We start from the raw sequence: 21256 nt of genomic DNA, 5'->3' as shown, positions 1-21256 counted from the left end.
AGTAGCAGTGCTGATAACTTTTGCACATCGTTTGGTGCAAGAGAAAGCTAGGAAATGAAATAGTTGGCCTTTTATAGGTAAAAGATTATCAAGCTTGCACTTCACACGGTATGTTGAAAGCAACAGTTAACAATTTTCTATCATGGCGAAGGAGAATTGTATGACTAACAGGTGAATCATCATTGTTTCTCTCAGCACGACAAAGTCAATCATTCTTTCTCCTTCTGGACATCTTGGTGGATTAGGTGTTTGAAGGTATCCTTAATGCAAATGTTACGTGACCAAGGCAGCAGTAAGAATTGCCACTCGTGAATCGGCATAACCATGCCCATACCTTTTGTTGCTTTGCTTTCAGCTGAAAGAGCCATACGCTTCACAGAAAGATATAATTGCCCTGGAACTTCTTACAACTAGCTGAGAATAATTAAGAGATGCTCTTAATAGTTGTTCTTTGGCGGAGAGATCTGTAAACATGACTTTCGAGACATCTGATCTCTGGAAGATAAATAAGCATATAAGCATGTTAACTTTTGAATTCCATTGGTTTAGACAACTACCTCAAGACGTTACTAACCGAAATAACTAACTGTGCTAGCAGTTGAAAAGCAATTGTTGGGTAAAGCAAGTTTTGAACCCGAAATTCCATTGGTTAAGGACCCATTTTCATTTCGCTAAAAGGACAAAGACAAGAAGGTTCTTGTGAGTATCTGATCAATTTCACCAAGCTTTTACAGAAGAAAGCCTTGTCCCGATACGTTGCACTTAGAACGATTATGCTATCACAGAACCATGCTGTGGAAAGGATTCAATTAAGCATGTCTGATTAGTGCATATCGGTAACCTATTTTTTACCCCCATGACAGTAGATGTCATTCCTTTGCTAACTATCTATCTTAAGTATAGGCACACACGATTTCAGATGACCAAATGTGGTTAGTAGGGCAGGTCTCCTCCAGGAAGCTCCCAGTTATCATCTTCATCATCATCCTTCTTCTTAGGGGTCTCCTCTTTAGCTTGTGCTGAAGCTTTAGGTTGTGGGCGTCTAACAATAAGCAAAACAGATCATTCAGTAAGATAATTATTATCATCAGAGATCTATCATTCAAAATTCCTTAAAACTGTACAAATATGGTGAGCATAAAATAATAACAAACTATGAACAGTATGCATTCTAAAAAGGAACGCAGTAGAACACTAAACATTAGCAGTACAGGCAGGTAGTTGAAATGTCAAAACTTTTTAAGCATGAATGCAAACAAAGATAATGAAACAGAAAATACAAGATAATTTGTTCTAGCCAAATAAACACCACCAAAGGTGAAACTAATAGGAGGTGGGCAAGGGAAACTCTCTTTGGAGAAATTCAAAGAGGAAGTGAACATCAAAACTGAATGAAAAAAATGATGTAAGAAATTTTAGAATTGTATAATGGTTGGGAGGGAGTTAGAGGCTTAGAGCTCCCCTTGACTTTCACCACAACTTCCAAATACTGTTTACAACTTCCTCAACCTCAAGTATCTTACCCTCTCCATGTCTTCCAACTCCTTAAGGTTTCCGAGACCTCTGAAAACTCGGAGTACGTAGACTGTACTCTAGAATTACATCCTCTGCAACTGATCAGTAGAAATTGTCCATTTATTCAAGTAATTTATTAAGCAGAAGAAATAGCTTGATTTTCCTGTCAAAATGACTCAACTTTAAGTTTGTTAATGAGAAAAGGTAAAGAGAAAGCAATACTTTTTTTTTTGTGACCAATCATAGTCAGTATTATACTTATTGTCTACCTAACAATCCATAAGATTATGCAATGGAGCCAAAAATTTTTTATAATCATCATCTCCTCCTGAAACTTCCTTTCTTTGCTCCTTCTCTAAACTTCCCAACTCCAAGATCCAAGGTGTGAATCGTTATTCATTAGCCTGTTCTAACTTTCTCCTCTGATTGATCTCAACTAACCAAGTCCAACATCATATTCAGCACCTTGACGGAATTCCAATATAAACAAAGCATAGTCTATATTAGCATTGGGATGCTTTTATTCTGGGGCCTTTTACCGAAGCAATTTCAATATTCTCTCTTGGATCACAATAAATTTACTCTCCAAGTTTCAGCAGTTATTGGTTCACTATAATCTTTAAAGTCTAACCTAACTTCCAATTTGAATTTCCATGGAAAATTAGACTTTCACCACTTATTCCATTGAGAAACCAGCAGAACCAGATACGCACAGCTGTCAAAGTCAGCAGAATTTTAGGAATAGACATAGCAGCATTGTCGCCATACAGCGAAGAAATGAAAAAAGGATCAAAATTTGGAAATTTAAGCATTAAAAAGGTACCATTTAGTGACACGAAGAGATTAAACCAAAGAAAAAATCTGTCCAAAACTTGGCAGCAACAGAAAGCATATTTGAAAGGAATAAAAGATCATGATCCCAATTCAAAGCTTCGAAATTCGACAAAATTATGACATCAAAGCGTAGACAACAAACCCGAAATCGGTCCCTATTAGTTGCTCCGAAACAATGAAAGAAAAGAAGAGAAAACAAATAAAAGGAAGGAAACCCAACAAACCTTTTGCGGTTCCTTTTAGAAGCCTCTCTAGCTTTGCGCTTCTTCTTGTCCTGTGAACTCTCAAAGAACCTCCTCCTTTTACACTCCTGGATAACACCCGCCTTAAACACGGCTCTCCTGAACCGACCCAACAGCTTCTCCTCGGGCTCATTCTCTGCCACCACGACCTGAACATTATAGCAACCCGACTTGAAGAACAGGGCATTTGCATATGCCAGTGATGGGCATGTTATAGCGGTGATGTCATCAGCTGTTGTCAAAGAAGACGAAAGACAAGTTGACGTTGACGTAGGTTTGGGGTCCCAGGTGGGAACCAGCAGAGCACAACCTGATGCTCTTTTGGGGAGTTGGAGAGTCGTCGGTGAGAGAAGGGAAGGGGAGTTTGGTTTTGATCGGGAAGGGAGAAGGGAGGAGAGTGATTTGGAGAGAGATGATAGGGAAAATGCCATGGATGATTGGCACCTCGGGGTTGGGGTCTTGATTCGGGAATTTTGAGGGGAGGGATGTTGATTGTTGGGTCCCATGTTCGATTTGCTATGTCAGCACTTGTCCCGTCTGATGCGGCCACGTTTGGTCGTTTCCCATCTGGAAAACCAGGAAAGCTGGAAATTCAGTAAACTGTGAATTGCTCCCGTTCAAATAAATGATTCGATGACCAAATCACGGCATGCCATGCATTTCACGTGCACATAAAAACCTCCAGAAGAAATAAAGAAAGCTTGTAACATCCTTGCAGTGTTGGATTACATTTTTGTGATACTTTGTGTGAGGGGGAAAATCTTACATCATTGATAGCCAAAGGGTCTTGTTCATTTTACAATATCTGCAAAATGGATACATAAATTATTGAGAACCTCTGCATTGACTGTACAAGAATCTATTCAACATTCGAGTAGGGGATTTTGATTGTTCCCTTGGACAGACTGGATGAGAGGTTAATACCCTTGGCCTTGAATGTACTTTCTGCTGACTCTAGTGCTCGGGAAGCTTGGAGGGCCATCTCAGAGTGTAGTTGGAGACATGACACGGCCATCTAAGACCACAAAAGCATAGGCATTAAAACAACATTTTAATGATTCAATTAAATAAAAAAGAAAAAAACAAAATTCAGCAGTCAGAACGTTGTCAAACGACATAGATAGGAGAGCAAAACTCCTGTAACCAACGAACAAAATCACTCATGAAGCTGAGAAATTATGTAATATCTTTGCTTACAGTGTAGCACTCTCTATCTGTATCAGAGTCAGCCACTTGGAGGGCCCATGTTCGGATCCATTCAAGCCCTTCAGAAATTTCAAGATTTCCCTCAACCAAGGAAGATGCTATATAAGAGGGATGAAGAGCCACCAGCACACATGAAGCTGCAAAAAGTACAGCTCTTCTGACATATGCTTCTTTGTGATGGCATACCTCCCTGCATTAAGTTAAAAATTGGCGTAAATGGCAGATTAGCAAATTATGTACACATGAAGATTTGAACTACGATGGATAATAGCATAAAACACCATTGAACAACCAAAGTATGACACCTATTTCTATGTAGACACATGCACATGTCCACGCATGAGCGCGCACACATCCATCAGGACCATGTGAAACAGGTCAGACTAGCTTGCCAATATATATGTATTATTAGACACTAGTTGGCTAATCCCGTGAAGGCAACCTCTAGTGTTGAGCACTGTGACAGTATTTATATAACGATATTGAGACAGGTACCTTGATCTTAACATATCAAGAAGAGGGGGAGCCAATGCAGATGCCTCTGGATGCATGGATGCACATTTCATACCAACACCGAGCATGTAGATGAGTTTTCCAAGGACAAGAAAGTCACTACCGAGCAAGTCAACACCACGTCTTTTTTTATCAAACCCCTGCATAGCCGGAAGCATAAATGCTGCCGCATATAGAGGAAACTTATTCTGAGACCACTCAATTTGGCCTTCTCGTATATTTCCCGATCTTAGGCTCCACCGGCGTGTCTTTCCTCTCTTGACCTGACCAGGGTTTAGTGGAAGTTCTCTCTCATATCGGTTTGACCAGTTCAGAAGGGTTCCTGTATCTGAGATCTCTCTCCAGGACCCAGCTCCAGGAGGCCCCACATTGCTAGGCAAGAACCAGGGTTGAGGTTCTGAAATGGTTGATATGAGGGGCCCTGTCTGATGTTTAGGTTTCATAGTTTTAGAATTGGCAAGCTCCTCAGCTGCCTGTGTCATGACATCAAGTATCATTATGCGTTGACTAACATCTACATTAGGTGAATATAATAGTTTGTTTAGAGTATCAAGAGATTCAAATGGACGTGTGACAATCAATGCTATCAGAGCTCTTTGCCGCTTCTCTTCCGCCGTTTCTTCCTCACCTTCTACTGCTGTATCAGAGCAACGAACATGTACAAGAGTTCGAACAAGATCACCTGCTACATGTGTAAGTTCATCAGGTGATGCTCGTATAAGACTTTCAGCAACATCAAGAGCCCTCTCCACCTGCAGTGTAAAATCATACATAATTGTTTAGGTGTAAGTTTCTTTGATTAAATTCTCCAGAAATAAGTTGAACCTTTATCTAATAATTGATATCTGTCTCATAACTTCCAACAAGCGAAATTTTCACAAATAAAATTGACAGCCAGGTAGTTGTAATGATTTCTAATATAGGTTTAAGCTTATAAAACAAGTCACTTGTGCAGCCAAAAGGGGAAAACCAAAATGTAAAAAAACCATAAGTAGCTGATATCAAATTTTCTAATCACCAGAAGTGTCCTCATAATGCATGTCAAAATTAAATCTCATAGATACCACAAATTGAATAGTTTGATATTAATCTCAGAAGAACAATTGAAGACAATAATGAAACAGTGAACTCAAACAACTCACCCCATCAGCATCATCAGATTTCCTTAAGGCTCCAACTACATCAACAAGTTGTGACATTTTTCGTTTTAAATCTGTATCATCATCGGTCAAGTCATATGGCTGCAAAGAGGAGTCACTTGAATCAGAATTCTCACTTGCATCCTCATCATCGTTTTCATCGGAGACCGATTTATAATTTAGTGTAGCTGGATCTATAATCTCATCTGGATCAACCAAACTGAATTCAGAGGATTTCTTGCTTTTACTCTTCACATTACTTCCTTTTAAACCATCAGCTGTGTGAGTGAAGTCTTTGGTTAACATTGGGGTGGTTGATGTCCCTGTTTCATCAATTTGCTTTTCTGCATTTGAGATCGATAAGGGCCCTTTCTCAGTCGTGGTTAATCCAAACTCCCAGTCAATGCTCTCTCCATTGCAGCTGTCATCAAGATATAGAGGATTTTTTGGGTCGATTACTTTAGAGAATACTAAAGCGATAGTGCTAGCCATTTTCCGCACTAGATCTGCAGGACTATCCAGCCTGCCTGTCAACAATAAAGATAAGATATTTAATGCAAAAATATGCCACCAACTAAAATCCAAGACAATCCATTAGCAAAGGTGACAAGAAGTTACAGCTGACTCCTTGAAGAATTGATTGCATCACATCCTTTGTCTTATCTAGTTCCTCTTTGGACATCTTCTCCAGGCAAAGGCCTACAGCTGCAGTTATATCTGATTTTAAGTTAAGGGGCAACAAACATTATAAGTAAAAGGCAAGAACGGGCATGAGAAAGGAAGAGGGGGATGGGGGGTTGGAGGTCTCTGGAATGTTAGAAGAAGGAAACTACAAGGCATGACATTTCCATGAAAGTAAAATGGAACCTTTTACTAGGATAAACTAATACTATGATCTATGAATCTTTGATTCCCCCTGTAAAATTGAAACTTCTACAGCTTGCATGTTCAATAGTTGTTAACCAAGTTGAGAACTTTCAATTTGATATGTGGAAGTAGTAAAGGATACAAGCTTGCTGCTCCACTGGGGCTGATTGTACAAAGTCCCTTTTTGACCATACTGCAGCGAGGCGTTGCACTGTGTCAAAAAGACCATTGGTTTCATGACCTTTTGTCTGTGAATTGGTAACAGGTGGACATCCAAGAACAGCAAATTGCAAGATCCACTGCAGGCAACAAACAGGAAACACTTTCCATAGTAAAAATTTGTCAACAAACATCGACCTGAGAGAGAAAATGCATGAAAAAGGACATCAGCAATAACAGAAACAAAGAAGTAGAGGAGCTATCTATATATCTATCCGTCTGTCTGTATGTATTCCTGTCTGTCTCTTTGTTCATTGGTGCCAAATAAAGTGAATTCCTAAATTGCATCGATTGATAATAAAGTAATACAATGTCCTATATCTATTTATCTATCAATGAAGAAAGACTTTTCCATTACACAATAATTTGCAAGTTCTGGAATTCACCTAAAGAAAACAAGAAGAAATTGATTATAGAGGAATTTCCCAATTTCAATTTCTTTCTGGATAAATATACAACCAAAGAAGGAAAAGAAACAAAGGGGTTTCTTTTCCCTAATAATACTCATCAAGTTGCATGCATGTTGTCATAGCTAATGCAATTAACTCATTAATTTAGTTCACCAACTCATTAATTTGAATTATGTGGGGGATTGTTAGAAAATAATTCTAATTAATTGATTATTCGATTAATACATAAAGTAAAATGATGACACATGTTTAGCCATGTGCTACTTGGTGGCAACAATATGTCCCACCAAAATCCATTTATCAAGAGGTGACAAGGATATAGTCACCTCATGACATATATTAGCCAAGTGTCACTAATATTGGCAACTCAATGCCAATTCATCCAATTGTATAGCCTATAAATACACTTTGAATGATCAGCTAAACATGCATAGAAAACTTCATTTTTCATCTCAGCTACAAACACATAAGTTTAGACCATTTAGTTTTTGCTACCAACTTGTCCGGTTAAACAAATAGCTTCCTTCCATTAATCTCTCTTTTATATTCTACACTACATAAATAGTTTAGCTAATATTGGGTTGGTGAAATTTGAGACAATTTGCTCAATATTGTTCATGTGCAAGGCTACGGAGATCATTGGCAGTTGAATTCTGGAAACTGGATGCCAAGGTAGCTCTACTTGCACCCGAGATATTACATGGAGAGGGCAGGAATTGGTTTTAAAGACAGTGCTCCTACCACACCTCAGCCTTTAAAGATAGTTTTCTTCCTAATTTAATTATTTTAGTTAGCTTAATTATACTATAAACTACAATAACAACTACTTGGTTGTCATTCTTCTGCTTCTGGATGGCCTAGAAGCATAAAGGAAACACTCAAATTGAATATGCACATTGTCAGCTATACTCGGTCAAAGAAATAAACATAACAAATGTTCACTGACCTGACTGATGACTGACGTTGGAGTAACTGATGAAACAATATCCAAAGAACCCAGTAAGCTTCAATATCACTTGCATGCTCAGTTGCAAGCTGATGCAAAAGCTGTTCAGAAATTCTTTCAACAGTGTAGGGGTCTGTAATTGCTTCCATTATCTTTAACCAAAATTGGGATTCAGGGTTTGACTCAAATACGTCTGTGTCAACTATATCACTATTTGAAGATAAGCAACTTCGAACATGTCTAAGAATCTGGGGAGTTACTTCAATTAACAGCACATCTGCAAGCAACGAATGTCATTACTTCAGTGTCAATTTCACCACCATCCTGCTTGCGTAGAGAGGAAAAACAAAAAATAAAGATTTCCCTATCAGCTGTATTTGCTGGAATGAACAGAATATCTGAATATTGTTTGTCCTTACAAGAACCACATAATTAAAAATCAGGTGGTTACTTATACATGAGGTTCCAAAGCATAGAACATGAAAATTCATGAGAAAGCAGGAACTTTCCGGGCTGTTATTCCTGATTACCATCTTTGTCAGACTAATAGCGATGATGTTCCATCACTTATTTAACCTACACCACAACCATCGAATTTAATAAAAGATCCATTATGCCTCTTCAAGATTAAGAGTCTTGATATCACCATGTGCAATCTTAGGGTTCACTTTGGCTTCTCCAGCTCCAACTGCCTCAAAGTTTCATCATTGTTAGCCGCATTTAAGATGCATGATAAACATTTAGCACCAGGAATCACAACAGAAACAGTAGTATGCAATCACATCACCTTATATGACATGAAATTGCTAGATACACTGAAACTCATGCATAGATGAACAAATATTTCTGCATTTACAAATCAGAAACTAGTGGCATACTGCGTTAAACTCTCTGGGAGAATGGGGAGTAAAGACAGGGTGAGACAAGAAATTGTTTCAAAATCAATATACAACTCACAGTGGAGCACAAGTCCACTAAAAGGGTGATGTATGAGCAAAATGAGAGAAATAAAATCTGACTCTAGTGCTTGAAATATCTCTACCTGAAGATCCACGTCGACAGATGCGGGAAAATATTTCTCCAATAAATAAACAGTTAACATCCATGTCACTTCTATTAGAGATCGCTAGTCTTTCTACCAAACCACTGAGAAGTTGAATAGTGATCTGCTTGAAAAACAAACTATAATACTCTTGTAAAGGAAAATCATTAAACAATCTCCTCTTCTTCATCAATCAGCATTTTTTAAGTAAAACTTCCACCATAAATAAGCTATCAAAATTTTGATTCCATGTTCCCTGGACAGATTAACAAACATGTTCAGCATCCTTTGCAGGTTAAAGCATAAGCACATGATTAGATATTTAAAAACAAACAGAAAAATTAGTGCAGTAGAAGTAAAGGATACTGTGATGAAAGCAAAGGCAGGGCTCTCAATCGTGCTTTATCAGGAATAGATGTTACAATCTGTGCTACCCTAGACACAGCTGACTTGAGCCTTTCATTTATAATATCTTTCGATTGGGAGGAAATGGAAAATTCTTTAGCCATTTTAAGCACCCCGGCATTGTCAAGAAGGCAAAGTACAAGCAATCTGTCAACAGTGGAAAACGTGTCCGCAGGTGAGCTACAAGTTTGCTATCATATCTCACAAATATTTCAAAAGAACTAGAAGAACAAACAGTGGAAGCTCTTTTGGTATCCTTTTCAACTATATCACATATGGTACAGTGAAATCATTACACTTTTATTGAATATACCAACTCCAAATAATTATGCACACTGATAAACTCATACTTAGAGAGCAGCAATCGATAAATACTATGTTTAAATGGAGAAATGGAACTAAGATTTAATAGAAAATATTCCGCCATACCTTTCTACATTTGACTGAATAGTATTAACATCGTGTACATCACTGCAGCTCTGCCGTAGACAAGGAACCAAAACCTGAACAACTTCAGTTGATAGTCCATTGACAAAGAAAACATCGTAGACATGTTTCTTTGCCGAAAGTGGGAAACAAGTGAGCCAACTGGAAGCAATATCTACATACAACAAATTTTTTGTATAAGAAAATACGGGATATGACTCTTGTCAAAACCATTGAAAACTTGGAAAAATTAACAAAAAGCTAATTACCAAGTAACAAAACCCTAGCCAATGTCGGAAATGCAGCTCCCTGATAAAAAGCCTTCCACCAATCATCCCTCTCATTTGCGGCATGAACCTTGGCACTAACAATCTTAACAAAGCACAACCAAATAATAAAAATTAAAAGAAAAGGTTTAAAAAAAAAACGAAGCGAACATAAGAAAGAAAAAAAAATACAAACCTGGTCCTTGAAACGCTCGTCAATGCTCCCTGCAAAATAGTAATAAAACAATTAGCAAAATTATAAAAAACAAAGCTTTCTGTGAATTTTCCAAGTTTCTTTCTTTTTAAGAAAGTAACAAAAAAATAGAATATGAGGAAATTAATAATAATTGTATGGTTAAAGAGGAAAGCGAGGAGGAGTGACCGGAGAGAAGAGAGGAATCGATAGGGAAGAGAAGAACAGCTAAAGAGTGAAGAGTGCAAATCACTTGGTCCGCCTGCTTTGCTCTTTCTATTTCCCTTATCACTTCGCCGACCTTCTCAACTACTCTGCTCTCTAGCTCTCTCGTCCTCTTTGCCTCCTCCATCTCCACCGTCGCCAACTCCCTCGGTTTTCAGTTCACAGTTCCCCAAAGCCAAAAACTTTTTTAAAAATTTTAAATTTTGAAAACGACGTCGTTGTTAAAAAGTCAGATAAAATAACTATAAGCGGGTGCCAGTAGTGAACGCTGTCGTTTAAGGGTGTAGTAGAGTTACCTATATAATCCCTTTTTTACTTCGCGTTGAGTATATTTCAGTTACGCCCTTCTTTCTCTCTCTACAATGGCAACTGCCGTCATGGCTCCGGAGCCAAAAAAGCTCCCGCGTCCCGGCCGGGGCGGGTTCCAAGCCCACGGACTAACAGAAGAAGAGGCCCGAGTTCGAGCCATCGCCGAAATTGTCAGCACCATGGTGGAACTCTCACGGAAGAACCAAACAGTGGACCTGAATGCCATCAAATCCGCCGCGTGCCGAAAGTACGGACTCACACGCTCCCCGAAGCTGGTGGAGATGATCGCGGCACTTCCCGAATCGGACCGGGAGTCCCTTCTTCCTAAGCTCCGAGCCAAACCGGTCCGAACCGCGTCCGGAATCGCAGTCGTTGCTGTTATGTCGAAGCCGCATCGTTGCCCGCATATTGCGACTACGGGAAATATTTGTGTTTATTGCCCCGGTGGACCGGACTCGGATTTTGAGTACAGTACGCAGTCGTATACTGGATATGAGCCAACTAGCATGCGAGCAATTCGAGCCAGGTAAGCTTTTTCTTTTTTCTTTTTTCTTTCTTGCTTTTTATTGGAGCACTTAATTAGCTTATTTTGAGCTCGCTGATGGCTTGTTTTGATATTTTAAATTTGAATATTTAGTTAAATTTTGAACTTGTACTAGGTTTTTTTTCATTGCAATCAATGCTAGCTGGCTGTTGGCTCTTAGGTCTAGCTTCGTATTTAAGTGGGTTGGGTTGGGTTGAAATGCTAGGGGTTAAAAAACCAATTTTTTGTTTAGTCAAATTAGTTTGGCTTTTTGTTTGTGGCTCAAACCAGCTTTTGAGAAACCAAATGTAATGCCAAATTTGGAGGCAGCTATCTTTCATGGTTGTGAGAGTGAGGGAGAAAAAGATAGAGAGTTTCCATTTGTCTGGTTCTGTCTGACTAAATTCTGAAGAAAACTTGATGTATGATAATCTCAGGTATAACCCATATGTCCAGGCAAGAAGCAGGATAGATCAGCTGAAGCGATTGGGTCACAGTGTAGATAAGGTATGAAAAATTCTCCATATTAAGTATTTTCTTTTGTTTATTGCATTGATGAGTTCTATGGTATAGTTAGAAGCCAACTTTTGCCTTCTTAACGGCATGGTCATGGGATTTGCAGGTTGAGTTCATCTTGATGGGTGGTACTTTCATGTCACTGCCAGCAGATTACCGAGACTATTTTATTAGGAATCTTCATGATGCTTTATCAGGACACACTTCTGCCAATGTTGAAGAGGCAGTTACCTACTCTGAGCATAGTGCCGTAAAGTGCATTGGAATGACAATTGAAACGTGAGTTATCATGTAACATTTTGAGATATGTTTTGAGAATTGCCAAGTTTAACTTATTTTCTTGTGAGTGGGACTCAAAACTGGTATAATTGGTAGATATGTAGACATTTATCACTATTCAGTCTTTTTTTATTTTCGAGAAGTGGGGTTACTATATATGGTGCTGCTTGCTCTGCCATTGCACAAAACTAGGCAGGAGTGACAGTAGTTGTGTAACTATAGTGTTGCAGAGTTGAAAATATGCCTTTTCTTACAGTTTTCTGTGTCAGAAACACACAATAAAAGTTTTTTGATTTTGACTTGTGTCATTGATCATCACACCTCATGATTAATAGAATGTTGTCTTCCTCTGTTTCTAATTCTACAGGAGGCCAGACTATTGCCTAGGCCCTCATTTGCGCCAAATGCTTTCTTATGGTTGTACACGACTGGAGATTGGAGTTCAAAGCACATATGAGGATGTAGCCCGTGACACTAATAGAGGACACACAGTTGCTGCAGTGGCTGATTGTTTTTGCTTGGCAAAGGATGCTGGTTTCAAGGTATGCCAGTGCCTTGCCATACATACTGTTGTTTAGAGTAAGAAGACATTTACTTTTCCACTAGTTATATCTATATAATATAAACAACCCCTTCTCTCCTCTTCGTCATCCTCCTCTCCCCTATCTTCTCCAATTCATGTGTAGCACAGCCATTGAACAAGTCAAGAAATCTTTTGAACTCTAAATGACATTTTGTTGGTACTGTTTGTCTAGCACAAACCATATTTTCATTAAATTTCATTGCAATGGAGTATGTGGCTTAATTATCAGCTTTTGCATTTTATGGATTTATGTTCTTTCAATTTCATCCTCTCATTCCAAAAATTTTTGTATTGCTTTTCTGTAGGTTGTTGCTCATATGATGCCTGATCTTCCTAATGTTGGTGTCGAGAGAGACTTGGAAAGTTTTAAAGAGTTTTTTGAGAGCCCTTTATTTCGAGCTGATGGGCTTAAAATTTATCCCACCCTTGTAATTCGCGGAACTGGGCTCTATGAGCTTTGGAAAACTGGCAGGTATAGTTTTCTATACTTCATTGTTAGAGATTCCACAGATCATAATTTTTCTTTGGATTTCTGGTTCCTTTCTGGTTTAACAGGAACTAGTAATTATAGTTATTTACTTTTGCAGGTATAGAAATTACCCACCTGAGCAGCTTGTGGACATTGTGGCAAGGATCTTGGCCATGGTACCTCCGTGGACACGTGTTTATAGGGTTCAGCGGGATATCCCTATGCCTCTGGTTACTTCAGGGGTTGAGAAAGGAAATCTTCGTGAACTAGCTTTAGCTCGTATGGATGACTTGGGCTTGAAGTGTCGGGATGTTCGAACACGTGAAGCTGGAATCCAGGTAAGGAGACACAATCTTGCTCCTCAAGAATCCGTTCATGCTGAAAAACAAAAACCTTTTGAAGGTGTAATGGCGTGTTTATTTGAAAACAGGACATTCACCACAAAATTAAACCTGAAGAAGTTGAGCTTGTTCGACGTGATTATACAGCAAATGAAGGTTGGGAAACATTTCTGTCATATGAAGATACACACCAGGTAACTGCAAGAACCATCTCTCCTGTTGGTGCATGTGTGTGCATATGTCTGCAGTTGATTTTTTGTCACATGCAAATATCTATTTCAGTCCTCTTGTTAACTGGCGTAATTTCATGGTATTTCCTGAATTACTTTATAAATGTCTTATCTAATTTGAAACTGTCCATCTCTTTCGGTAATGATTGTACTTCTTGGTACAATGTTTTTTTACATAACAGCTTGTCTCTGCTGGAACATAATGTGCCATCTCGTTTTGGACACAGGATATTCTTGTTGGGTTGTTGCGTCTGCGAAAGTGTGGCCGGAACACTACTTGCCCTGAACTAATGGGGAAATGTTCTATTGTCCGTGAACTTCATGTGTATGGAACTGCTGTTCCAGTTCATGGCCGGGATGCTGACAAGCTGCAACACCAGGTAATGATTAAATCTTTAGTACTAAAATATAACCTAGAAAGAACAGAGTTGAATCAAAGTTGCCCTATGTTGAGGTTGATACACTTCCAGTTTGACACCTTCAATTTTTTATAGCACAATGTAAAATGTCTGGACGTGTCTTCTGGTAGGCCTTCAAGTAAACTTTTGACTAATTGCCAATATTTTGCCCCCTTTGCAGGGTTATGGTACACTTTTGATGGAAGAAGCAGAGCGTATTGCTCGCAGAGAGCATAGATCAACAAAAATAGCTGTTATCTCTGGTGTAGGGACCCGCCATTACTATAGGAAATTGGGCTATGAACTTGAAGGGCCTTACATGGTGAAATATCTTGTTTGACGAGGCTAGTATTGGATTATAACACAATTTTGTACGTTAAGGAATTCATGTAAAATTCTGGTAACTTATACCAATCATTAATTTGTGAGAGTAGAGTGAGTTTGTTCAATTGTTTGCCAGCGTGAAGTCATATCTATATCCTTCTCTCGTTTTAAATTATTTTCAGAGAAGATCAAGGACTGGTTTCAAATTTGAGCGACACTTTTCTATAGCAGATCTGTTTTCACTACGTTTAGAGATATGATTATGGAGGCCTCAAACTCCCGGCCATGCACTGGAACTCGAGTATTGCAAACACAATACCGAACTTGAACCGAGAACCCATTTTGTTTTGTCATCAACAGGGCCACTGCCCGAGGCCCTTAAAAAGCAGTCAGAAATTAGAACTTGCAGATTTCCTCAAACGGCCTTTGTTTACTGACTTTCTCCCTATGCCTGGGGTGCTTTAGTAGAAGTCTTATCCTGTTTTTTATTGCATAAAGTAGAAGCGTCATCTTTACTCACCGCCACTCCTGACTGAAATAAGTAATGCTGAAATCAACCCTCACCCCGATTTTCTCAACCTTTCCCGCCAAACCCAGCAACCCAAAGCTCCTGACTCGTGCCATTTCTTGCACTTTAACTCCCACTCCACCAACTGCTCAACAAAATGCCTCACCCAACATCTTCACCACTCCCCAACTCCCTCCAACTTCGGCTTACATTCACCTCCCTTTCTGTCGAAAACGCTGCCACTACTGCGACTTCCCGATCGTAGCTCTTGGTTCTTCCTCAACCCAAACCTACGGCGACGGCGACGACGACGACCCCCGTATGTCAAACTACGTCCAATTACTTTGCCGAGAAATCAATGCCACCAAAGTAAATTTCAAGTCCCACCCACCTCTCGAAACCGTCTTTTTTGGGGGAGGAACACCGTCTCTTGTGCCACCAAGGCTAGTTTCATCGGTTCTGGATTTGTTGAGAGAGAAATTTGGGGTGAGTTCGGATGCTGAGATATCAATGGAAATGGATCCTGGAACCTTTGATGCTAAGAAAATGGAGGAGTTGAAGGCGTTGGGAGTGAATAGAGTGTCATTGGGAGTTCAAGCATTTCAAGATGAGTTGTTAAAGGCTTGTGGGAGAGCACATGGTGTTAACGAGGTTTACGAGGCTATTGAAATAGTGAATTCATGTGGGGTCGAGAATTGGAGTTTGGATCTTATCTCTTCTCTTCCTCACCAAAGTCCACAAATGTGGGAGCGGAGCTTGAGGTTAACCGTTGAAGCTCAGCCTAAGCACGTGTCTGTTTATGATTTGCAAGTTGAACAAGGCACAAAATTCGGAACATTGTAAGTATTATCAGGGAAAGCAACAGCTTTTAGCTTTATGGTGCATTGAGAACTGAACTTCCATGTCTCTGTAGGTACAAACCAGGAGAGTTTCCTTTACCTTCAGATGTCCAGTCAGCTGATTTTTACAGCATGGCGTCGGCAACGCTTTCGGATGCAGGTTACAACCATTATGAAATAAGCAGTTATTGCCAAGATGGATTTGAATGTAAGCATAACTTTACGTACTGGAAAAACAAGCCATTTTATGGTTTTGGACTAGGGGCTGCTAGTTATGTATGTGGAATGAGGTTTTCAAGACCCAAGAAAATGAGAGGGTACATTGATTTTGTACAGAATTTAGAGAATGGCACGATGGATTACACTGGGAATAGTAAGATAGACACCAGGGACTTGGCCACGGATGTTGTGATGCTCTCTCTCAGAACTGCAACAGGGCTAGATTTGAAGTCTTTTCAAGGAACATTTGGTAGCTCAGTTGTATGTTCTCTTTGTGAGGCTTACAAGCCTTTTGTTGAAAGTGGGCATGTGCTTTGCTTGAATGAGCAGAGAAGAGTTTTAGCTGCAGACGAATATAACACCTTGCTTTTGAATGAAGGCGTCATCGGGAAAGGATTAGCTTATATTCGGCTCAGTGATCCAGATGGCTTTCTCTTATCGAATGAATTGATATCTGTTGCCTTTGGAGTTGTTGCTCCCTAGAGCATGAAAGACTTTTAAATGTGAAGCTTTTTGATTGTTTCCTGCCCAGCTAGCCTAAAGCTGGCTAAGCATTAAGACATTAGCTTCACAAGGGAGACTTGAACGATTGCAGGAGAGCAACGGGCTTCAACCTTGTGGCACAAATTCACTTTGTATCATACAATACAAATATCTTAACAGAGTTTGTCATAGTTTTTTCTGCTGCCTTTGGCATCCCATGATGATGGTTTTTCTAAAGAATCAAGCTTTGTTTTTCGATAACAGGATATTAAGACCACCACAATTGTATGTTAGCAGGTTGAATTTATTTTTTAGAATAACAGTGGTAACAAAATAATTAATCTGATCTGAAACATGGCTTAAATAAGCCCCTAATACACATTCCTCCACATGACTGACGATGCAACCTGTTTTCCTTTGAAAACACTAACTCGAAATGTGAAATAAGAAGGTATATCTGCAATGCAGGTGATCTACTTCATGGAAAACATAAATTCTGCTTACATTCTCTGACCTCAATCTGGACTCAGAAGGAAAATGGATCAAAAAATGTCTTGCAACAGAACATCCAAAATCCTAGGTTGTTGAACTGCAGTTCCGAAACAGTATTCTCTATGCAAAACTCCTTATAACCCTCACAGAACTACCATAGGCCATGCTTTGCATAATACACTCTATAATAGTCTCAATGTGACTTAAATGACTAAGTGCGGTTCACTCATACGATAAGAGAATTTTTTGTACATCTTTTGCTTTATCATCAAAAACTAAAGTCACTATCAAGAGGATATTGGTATAATGCTACGCGTTCTGATTTCCAGTGACATGCAACAATGTGAACACATTCTTTTGGAATTTCCAATTTAAGGGCAAATTTCAAAGCAGCAATCTTCATTTTTTTGTCATCACCCTTCCTGCAACCAAAAAAGAAGGAAAAAAAAGGGGACAAAGAAGATAAGGTTTAAAAAGGGTTACAAACCAACTATCTGTCAAGCATAATCCAACCAACTTTTAAGGAAAAGATAAACCAGGAAGACACTTGAGCGTCTATTTTTTCATGACTTCAGTTAAAATATGGTGACAATTTGTTACCCAAAAGAAAAAATAATGAAGGAATACTAAAATAGAAGCATGATAAACTATAAACTACAACTACAACAACAGCTCTTTTCTTCCTTTCTTGGATAATAAAGAAGGACTAACAGCCTCCGATTGTTTTTAACCACTATTTATATTGGACAGGGTATCTTTTCAAGAAAACTTATATCTCCAATGAAATAACTGTCAAAAACAAGATATGCACAATCAAACCCTTAAAAACTTATGCTGTTGCCATTCACACCACACTATTGCTGACTGAAAAGTGAACCGTGTAATCAAAAGGTTAATATTCAAAGCGGGCGCCACTGAAACAATTAATCAACCACAGCAGCCCATTACAAGAAGTTCAAAAGCAAAAGCAAAAGCAAAAGAAGATTACCAACTATGAGGGTTTTGTTTTCCGTCCAACTTGTGACACTCGCCTAAGCACTTGGGTTCCCCTATTCATTTCTCTGCAAAATAAATAAATATCTTAAATATTTTGGCAGGGACCCAGTCAAGCAGAAGATTTTTGAAATTAGCGTTTTTACCTTTGATACAAATAATAAAGAAGATAGAAAATAGGAAGCAACATCAAAATCAGTATTGACGTAGCCATGTAGAGTACACTTGTTTGCTTCTGAACCAATAAAAATAAGCAATTACAGACATTAATCATATTTATTCAACAAAAAAATAAGATAAGTTAAAAGGACTTCTAGATCATTTTGCAATGCACTAAATCCAAAGGATAAATGATACTAAGAAGTTCCCAAATTTTGGCATTCTAAAAAAGTAGTTTTACACTTTTACTAGTCACATTTACTCAATCTTTGAATTTATAGGAGTTTTCCCTGATATCCTAAAAAACAAGGTGGCTAATCTAGGCATCACTGCTATTTTATGATAAAAAGTGAACCCTAGTCATCCATGCAAAGTTCACCTTTCAACCCCAAGTCCAAACTAAACCAATTATGATAAAGGAACCTTACCTTGCCTCCTTTTGGGAAGGGTTTTTTTTTTCTAGAGCAAGTATGAGCATCACAAAATTGGTGCAGAAACAATTCTTCGAGTAAAGGAGAATGCAACCAAAAATAAGAGATATTAGCAAGTATAAACATAACTTGTTTTAAGTAAGTGAAGGTTTCCTGTCGGTACAACAGTATCAGCTTTTCAATAAGAGGAAAAATAACATGAGCATCCATTGAAACATTCTTTGGGATATAAAAAGGCATTTCTATACCATGAAGGCGGCTGGCTGATGGACCCTGGGTAATAGGAAAACAGCTATCGGCAAGACTCTGTCCACATGAAAGAATCAATATAAACAAGGCAAAACACTGGAATTAACAAATTATGCCGTTATAATAATCAGAATCAACCTCACAAAGATGGCGATTCCTTGCAACAGCAGCAGGGTTGCACTTAGCCTTGAGCGACTTGGAATTCATCACAAAATCACAATGCAAAGCTCCACATAAATCAGCCAAGCACTTGCTTTGATTCTGAAATCACGTAAGCTTTATTAGCATTATTAACATCAATTATAATTTGACTAGGAAGATTAGAGAGAGAATTACACCCTTTACACAAAGATGTTTAGCAAACAATTCAAAACAGAAAGAAATACTGTTTCTCTATTTCTTATATAAGAGCAAATCCTTGATCAATCACGTATAGGAACACCTACAACATTTTGTGTTATTTTTGTTTATAGATATGTAGAAGAGAAGCATTACAGAAAGAAACAGAGCACAAGATAAAGGACAAGCATAAAGAGGCAAACGTTTATATATCTATAAAGACTGACACCGAATTATATAAAAGCAATCATCGTGTCAAGTGCAATAACAAAAAGAATCTAAGGCTCATTTCAAGACAAGGGAGAGGAGTCCACATACAACATTTAGAAGATTGTAGTGTCTGTCGTCAAAATGCTGATCAAGAAAATTTTCAGCTCGAAAGCTTTTCTTACAATATCCACACCGCCACTCATTTACATCCAAATTAATCTTGTGCTGCTCCTGATCCCTGAAAAGATCGTTGTCTGGATGAAGCCTACACTTAGTCGAAATCTGAAACCCTTCTTCTTCCAAAAATGGCATCAAATACTACAGAGTGTGCATGAAGAATATTGTTACTGACACAACACAAAACAACTAAATCGAAAAGGTGCTCCCTGTATACCTACAGAAAGCATTTTGCTCTTACATCCTCTATGATCTTCCAGGCTGCCCTACTTCTTTCTCTGGAACAATGTACCTCATTGGTATGATGTGGTTCCTGCTGAAGTGTCCTAAGTATAAGGATAATGACCATATCAGCTCGGTAACTTCAAGAAAAAAGTTGGTATATTTTTTAATAAATCCCAATCACTAGTCATAACGAGGACAGAAACCAAGTATTCCCCAGCTCAAACAAATTTAGGCTTTACGTACATTTATAAAGAGAAATGGAGCCTAATCTACAGTACAGGATGACCAATATGACAATGGAAACAGCATTACCTCGCCGCAGCAGATTCTTCCAAGCCCTGCTTCATAGTCCAAAACAGAAGGGAAAAACAAAAAGGTCAGTTTGGAAGAGAAATACAAAATAAAAGCGCTGTCCCAAAACTATGCTTTAAGCTCCAGACTCCTGAGTCCAAAGGGCATATACGGAAATGAATCATACATAGTTTCAATCAAACATTTTCATGAAACAAAGAATTTATTTACACCTAATCTAACTAACTGAAGCTATTAGGAAGCAACTAAAATAAATTAAGGAATTTAAAAAGGAATTAAGTGGAACCGAGATGAATAAAGAGAAAGAAGCTGAACTTGAAATGAACCATTAAAACACTGGGTCAGAGAAATGAACGAAATTTTAATCTAAAATGAGAAATTAATATACCTGAGATACTGTGTTGTACAGCAGTAGAAACTCAATGAGGAGAATTGAAGTTATTGCTTTCGCTCCTCTCCCCATCTCCTCTCCTCGTCTCTTTTTCTCTCTCGGATGAGAGAATTTGAGCTTTTTCTCTCTGCAAAAATATTTGCTCGGAAAATCAATGCTTTGAACGCTCGGTTTCCTGGAATTTCATATAGGCCTGTTTGGGCACCGGTAACTTAGTACTCATGCCTGGGATAAGGATTGTCTCGCACGCATGGAGAATTGCGTCAATGGTGTTCGTTTCCAGGCCCAATTCATTATTCTCTTCAACTGGGTCTTAGGCCCAACTAGTACTAATCAAAAACAAACTAACTGCCTCTCACAAGGAATGCGAAAGTCTAACAGGCAACCATCAAATGTCAAATCAAAATGAATAAAGTTTCAAGGAAAAGAAAAGGCATTTCTCATAAAATAGTGGTACCCAAATTCGGGTTGAACATGCAGCCATCATCATGTCTGCAAATTTCGTGATTATATAATTGTGATCAAGCTAGAGATCAACTTCCTTTATCAAATAAATGGGAGTATCAACCCTCAAGTTGATAGCATTATCTATGGAAAACCAGCTCAGTTTGGAATGCAAAGATGACTTTCAACAATTTCTATGCCGATAATGCTTGCAAATTGCAATGTAAATCATATAAAAAAAATAATGGCTTAACCTAGTCTTACTGAGTTTGCCTCCAGTTGACATTGATTACAAACATTCTAGTGTTATTGACTTTATCAATACAATACATATCTATGGTGAAGTTTCACATCAACATCTTTTC

At 38.5% G+C, this 21256-nt stretch overlaps 5 protein-coding genes across 6 annotated transcripts; 2 read left to right on the top strand and 3 right to left on the bottom strand.

The window, feature by feature from the left end:
• On the bottom strand, positions 599–3421 carry LOC18605043. The gene is made up of 3 exons (XM_007037819.2): positions 3358–3421; positions 2574–3158; positions 599–1042 (listed from the first exon to the last, which is right to left on the bottom strand). The coding sequence occupies exons 2-3, from the start codon at positions 3095–3097 to the stop codon at positions 934–936; spliced, it is 633 nt and encodes a 210-aa protein (XP_007037881.2). The 5' UTR covers positions 3098–3158; positions 3358–3421; the 3' UTR covers positions 599–933.
• On the bottom strand, positions 3272–10631 carry LOC18605042 (telomere length regulation protein TEL2 homolog). Its single transcript, XM_018117348.1, has 13 exons — positions 10413–10631; positions 10227–10255; positions 10034–10136; positions 9768–9939; positions 9300–9485; positions 8934–9073; positions 7892–8168; positions 6459–6673; positions 6068–6166; positions 5453–5976; positions 4293–5062; positions 3789–3987; positions 3272–3606 (listed from the first exon to the last, which is right to left on the bottom strand). Exons 1-13 carry the CDS (start codon positions 10573–10575, stop codon positions 3451–3453), a joined length of 3033 nt encoding a protein of 1010 aa, XP_017972837.1. The 5' UTR covers positions 10576–10631; the 3' UTR covers positions 3272–3450.
• On the top strand, positions 10795–14545 carry LOC18605041 (elongator complex protein 3). Its single transcript, XM_007037814.2, has 9 exons — positions 10795–11283; positions 11718–11787; positions 11903–12075; positions 12443–12617; positions 12964–13130; positions 13246–13465; positions 13558–13662; positions 13926–14078; positions 14278–14545. Exons 1-9 carry the CDS (start codon positions 10811–10813, stop codon positions 14434–14436), a joined length of 1695 nt encoding a protein of 564 aa, XP_007037876.2. The 5' UTR covers positions 10795–10810; the 3' UTR covers positions 14437–14545.
• Positions 14649–16687, top strand: LOC18605040 (oxygen-independent coproporphyrinogen-III oxidase-like protein sll1917). Its single transcript, XM_007037813.2, has 2 exons — positions 14649–15767; positions 15842–16687. The coding sequence occupies exons 1-2, from the start codon at positions 14965–14967 to the stop codon at positions 16467–16469; spliced, it is 1431 nt and encodes a 476-aa protein (XP_007037875.2). The 5' UTR covers positions 14649–14964; the 3' UTR covers positions 16470–16687.
• Positions 16953–20653, bottom strand: LOC18605039. 2 transcript variants are annotated; one of them, XM_007037812.2, is made up of 10 exons: positions 20445–20653; positions 20057–20085; positions 19761–19845; positions 19451–19660; positions 18932–19054; positions 18793–18850; positions 18542–18615; positions 18101–18189; positions 17950–18022; positions 16953–17383 (listed from the first exon to the last, which is right to left on the bottom strand). In XM_007037812.2, the coding sequence occupies exons 1-9, from the start codon at positions 20517–20519 to the stop codon at positions 17953–17955; spliced, it is 813 nt and encodes a 270-aa protein (XP_007037874.2). In that variant the 5' UTR covers positions 20520–20653; the 3' UTR covers positions 16953–17383; positions 17950–17952. The 2 variants fall into 2 exon arrangements, with proteins under 2 accessions (XP_007037874.2, XP_007037873.2); XM_007037811.2 differs by having other exon boundaries at positions 20057–20082; positions 20445–20641.

The sequence above is a fragment of the Theobroma cacao genome, chromosome 3 (assembly GCF_000208745.1).
Source record: "Theobroma cacao cultivar B97-61/B2 chromosome 3, Criollo_cocoa_genome_V2, whole genome shotgun sequence".
Taxonomy (NCBI): Eukaryota; Viridiplantae; Streptophyta; class Magnoliopsida; order Malvales; family Malvaceae; genus Theobroma; species Theobroma cacao.
Note: the sequence above shows the minus strand (reverse complement) of the source record. Positions and strands in the feature narration are given on the sequence as shown.

Bases quoted from the DNA above. Each gene is read 5' to 3' on its own strand.
- LOC18605043 (XM_007037819.2), bottom strand. From the start codon at position 3,097: ATGGGACCCAACAATCAACATCCCTCCCCTCAAAATTCCCGAATCAAG. The intron at 1,043-2,573 runs GTTTGTTGGGTT...GCTTATTGTTAG, and splicing joins TCTAAAAGGAACCGCAAAAG to ACGCCCACAACCTAAAGCTT.
- LOC18605039 (XM_007037812.2), bottom strand. From the start codon at position 20,519: ATGGGGAGAGGAGCGAAAGCAATAACTTCAATTCTCCTCATTGAGTTT. The intron at 19,846-20,056 runs GTAATGCTGTTT...CCTTATACTTAG, and splicing joins GAAGAATCTGCTGCGGCGAG to GACACTTCAGCAGGAACCAC. The intron at 18,851-18,931 runs GTTGATTCTGAT...TCATGTGGACAG, and splicing joins GGAATCGCCATCTTTGTGAG to AGTCTTGCCGATAGCTGTTT.
- LOC18605042 (XM_018117348.1), bottom strand. From the start codon at position 10,575: ATGGAGGAGGCAAAGAGGACGAGAGAGCTAGAGAGCAGAGTAGTTGAG. The intron at 9,486-9,767 runs GTATGGCGGAAT...CACTGTTGACAG, and splicing joins ATTCAGTCAAATGTAGAAAG to ATTGCTTGTACTTTGCCTTC. The intron at 5,977-6,067 runs GTAACTTCTTGT...TATTGTTGACAG, and splicing joins AATTCTTCAAGGAGTCAGCT to GCAGGCTGGATAGTCCTGCA.
- LOC18605040 (XM_007037813.2), top strand. From the start codon at position 14,965: ATGCTGAAATCAACCCTCACCCCGATTTTCTCAACCTTTCCCGCCAAA. The intron at 15,768-15,841 runs GTAAGTATTATC...ATGTCTCTGTAG, and splicing joins GGCACAAAATTCGGAACATT to GTACAAACCAGGAGAGTTTC.
- LOC18605041 (XM_007037814.2), top strand. From the start codon at position 10,811: ATGGCAACTGCCGTCATGGCTCCGGAGCCAAAAAAGCTCCCGCGTCCC. The intron at 11,284-11,717 runs GTAAGCTTTTTC...TGATAATCTCAG, and splicing joins ATGCGAGCAATTCGAGCCAG to GTATAACCCATATGTCCAGG. The intron at 12,076-12,442 runs GTGAGTTATCAT...CTAATTCTACAG, and splicing joins ATTGGAATGACAATTGAAAC to GAGGCCAGACTATTGCCTAG.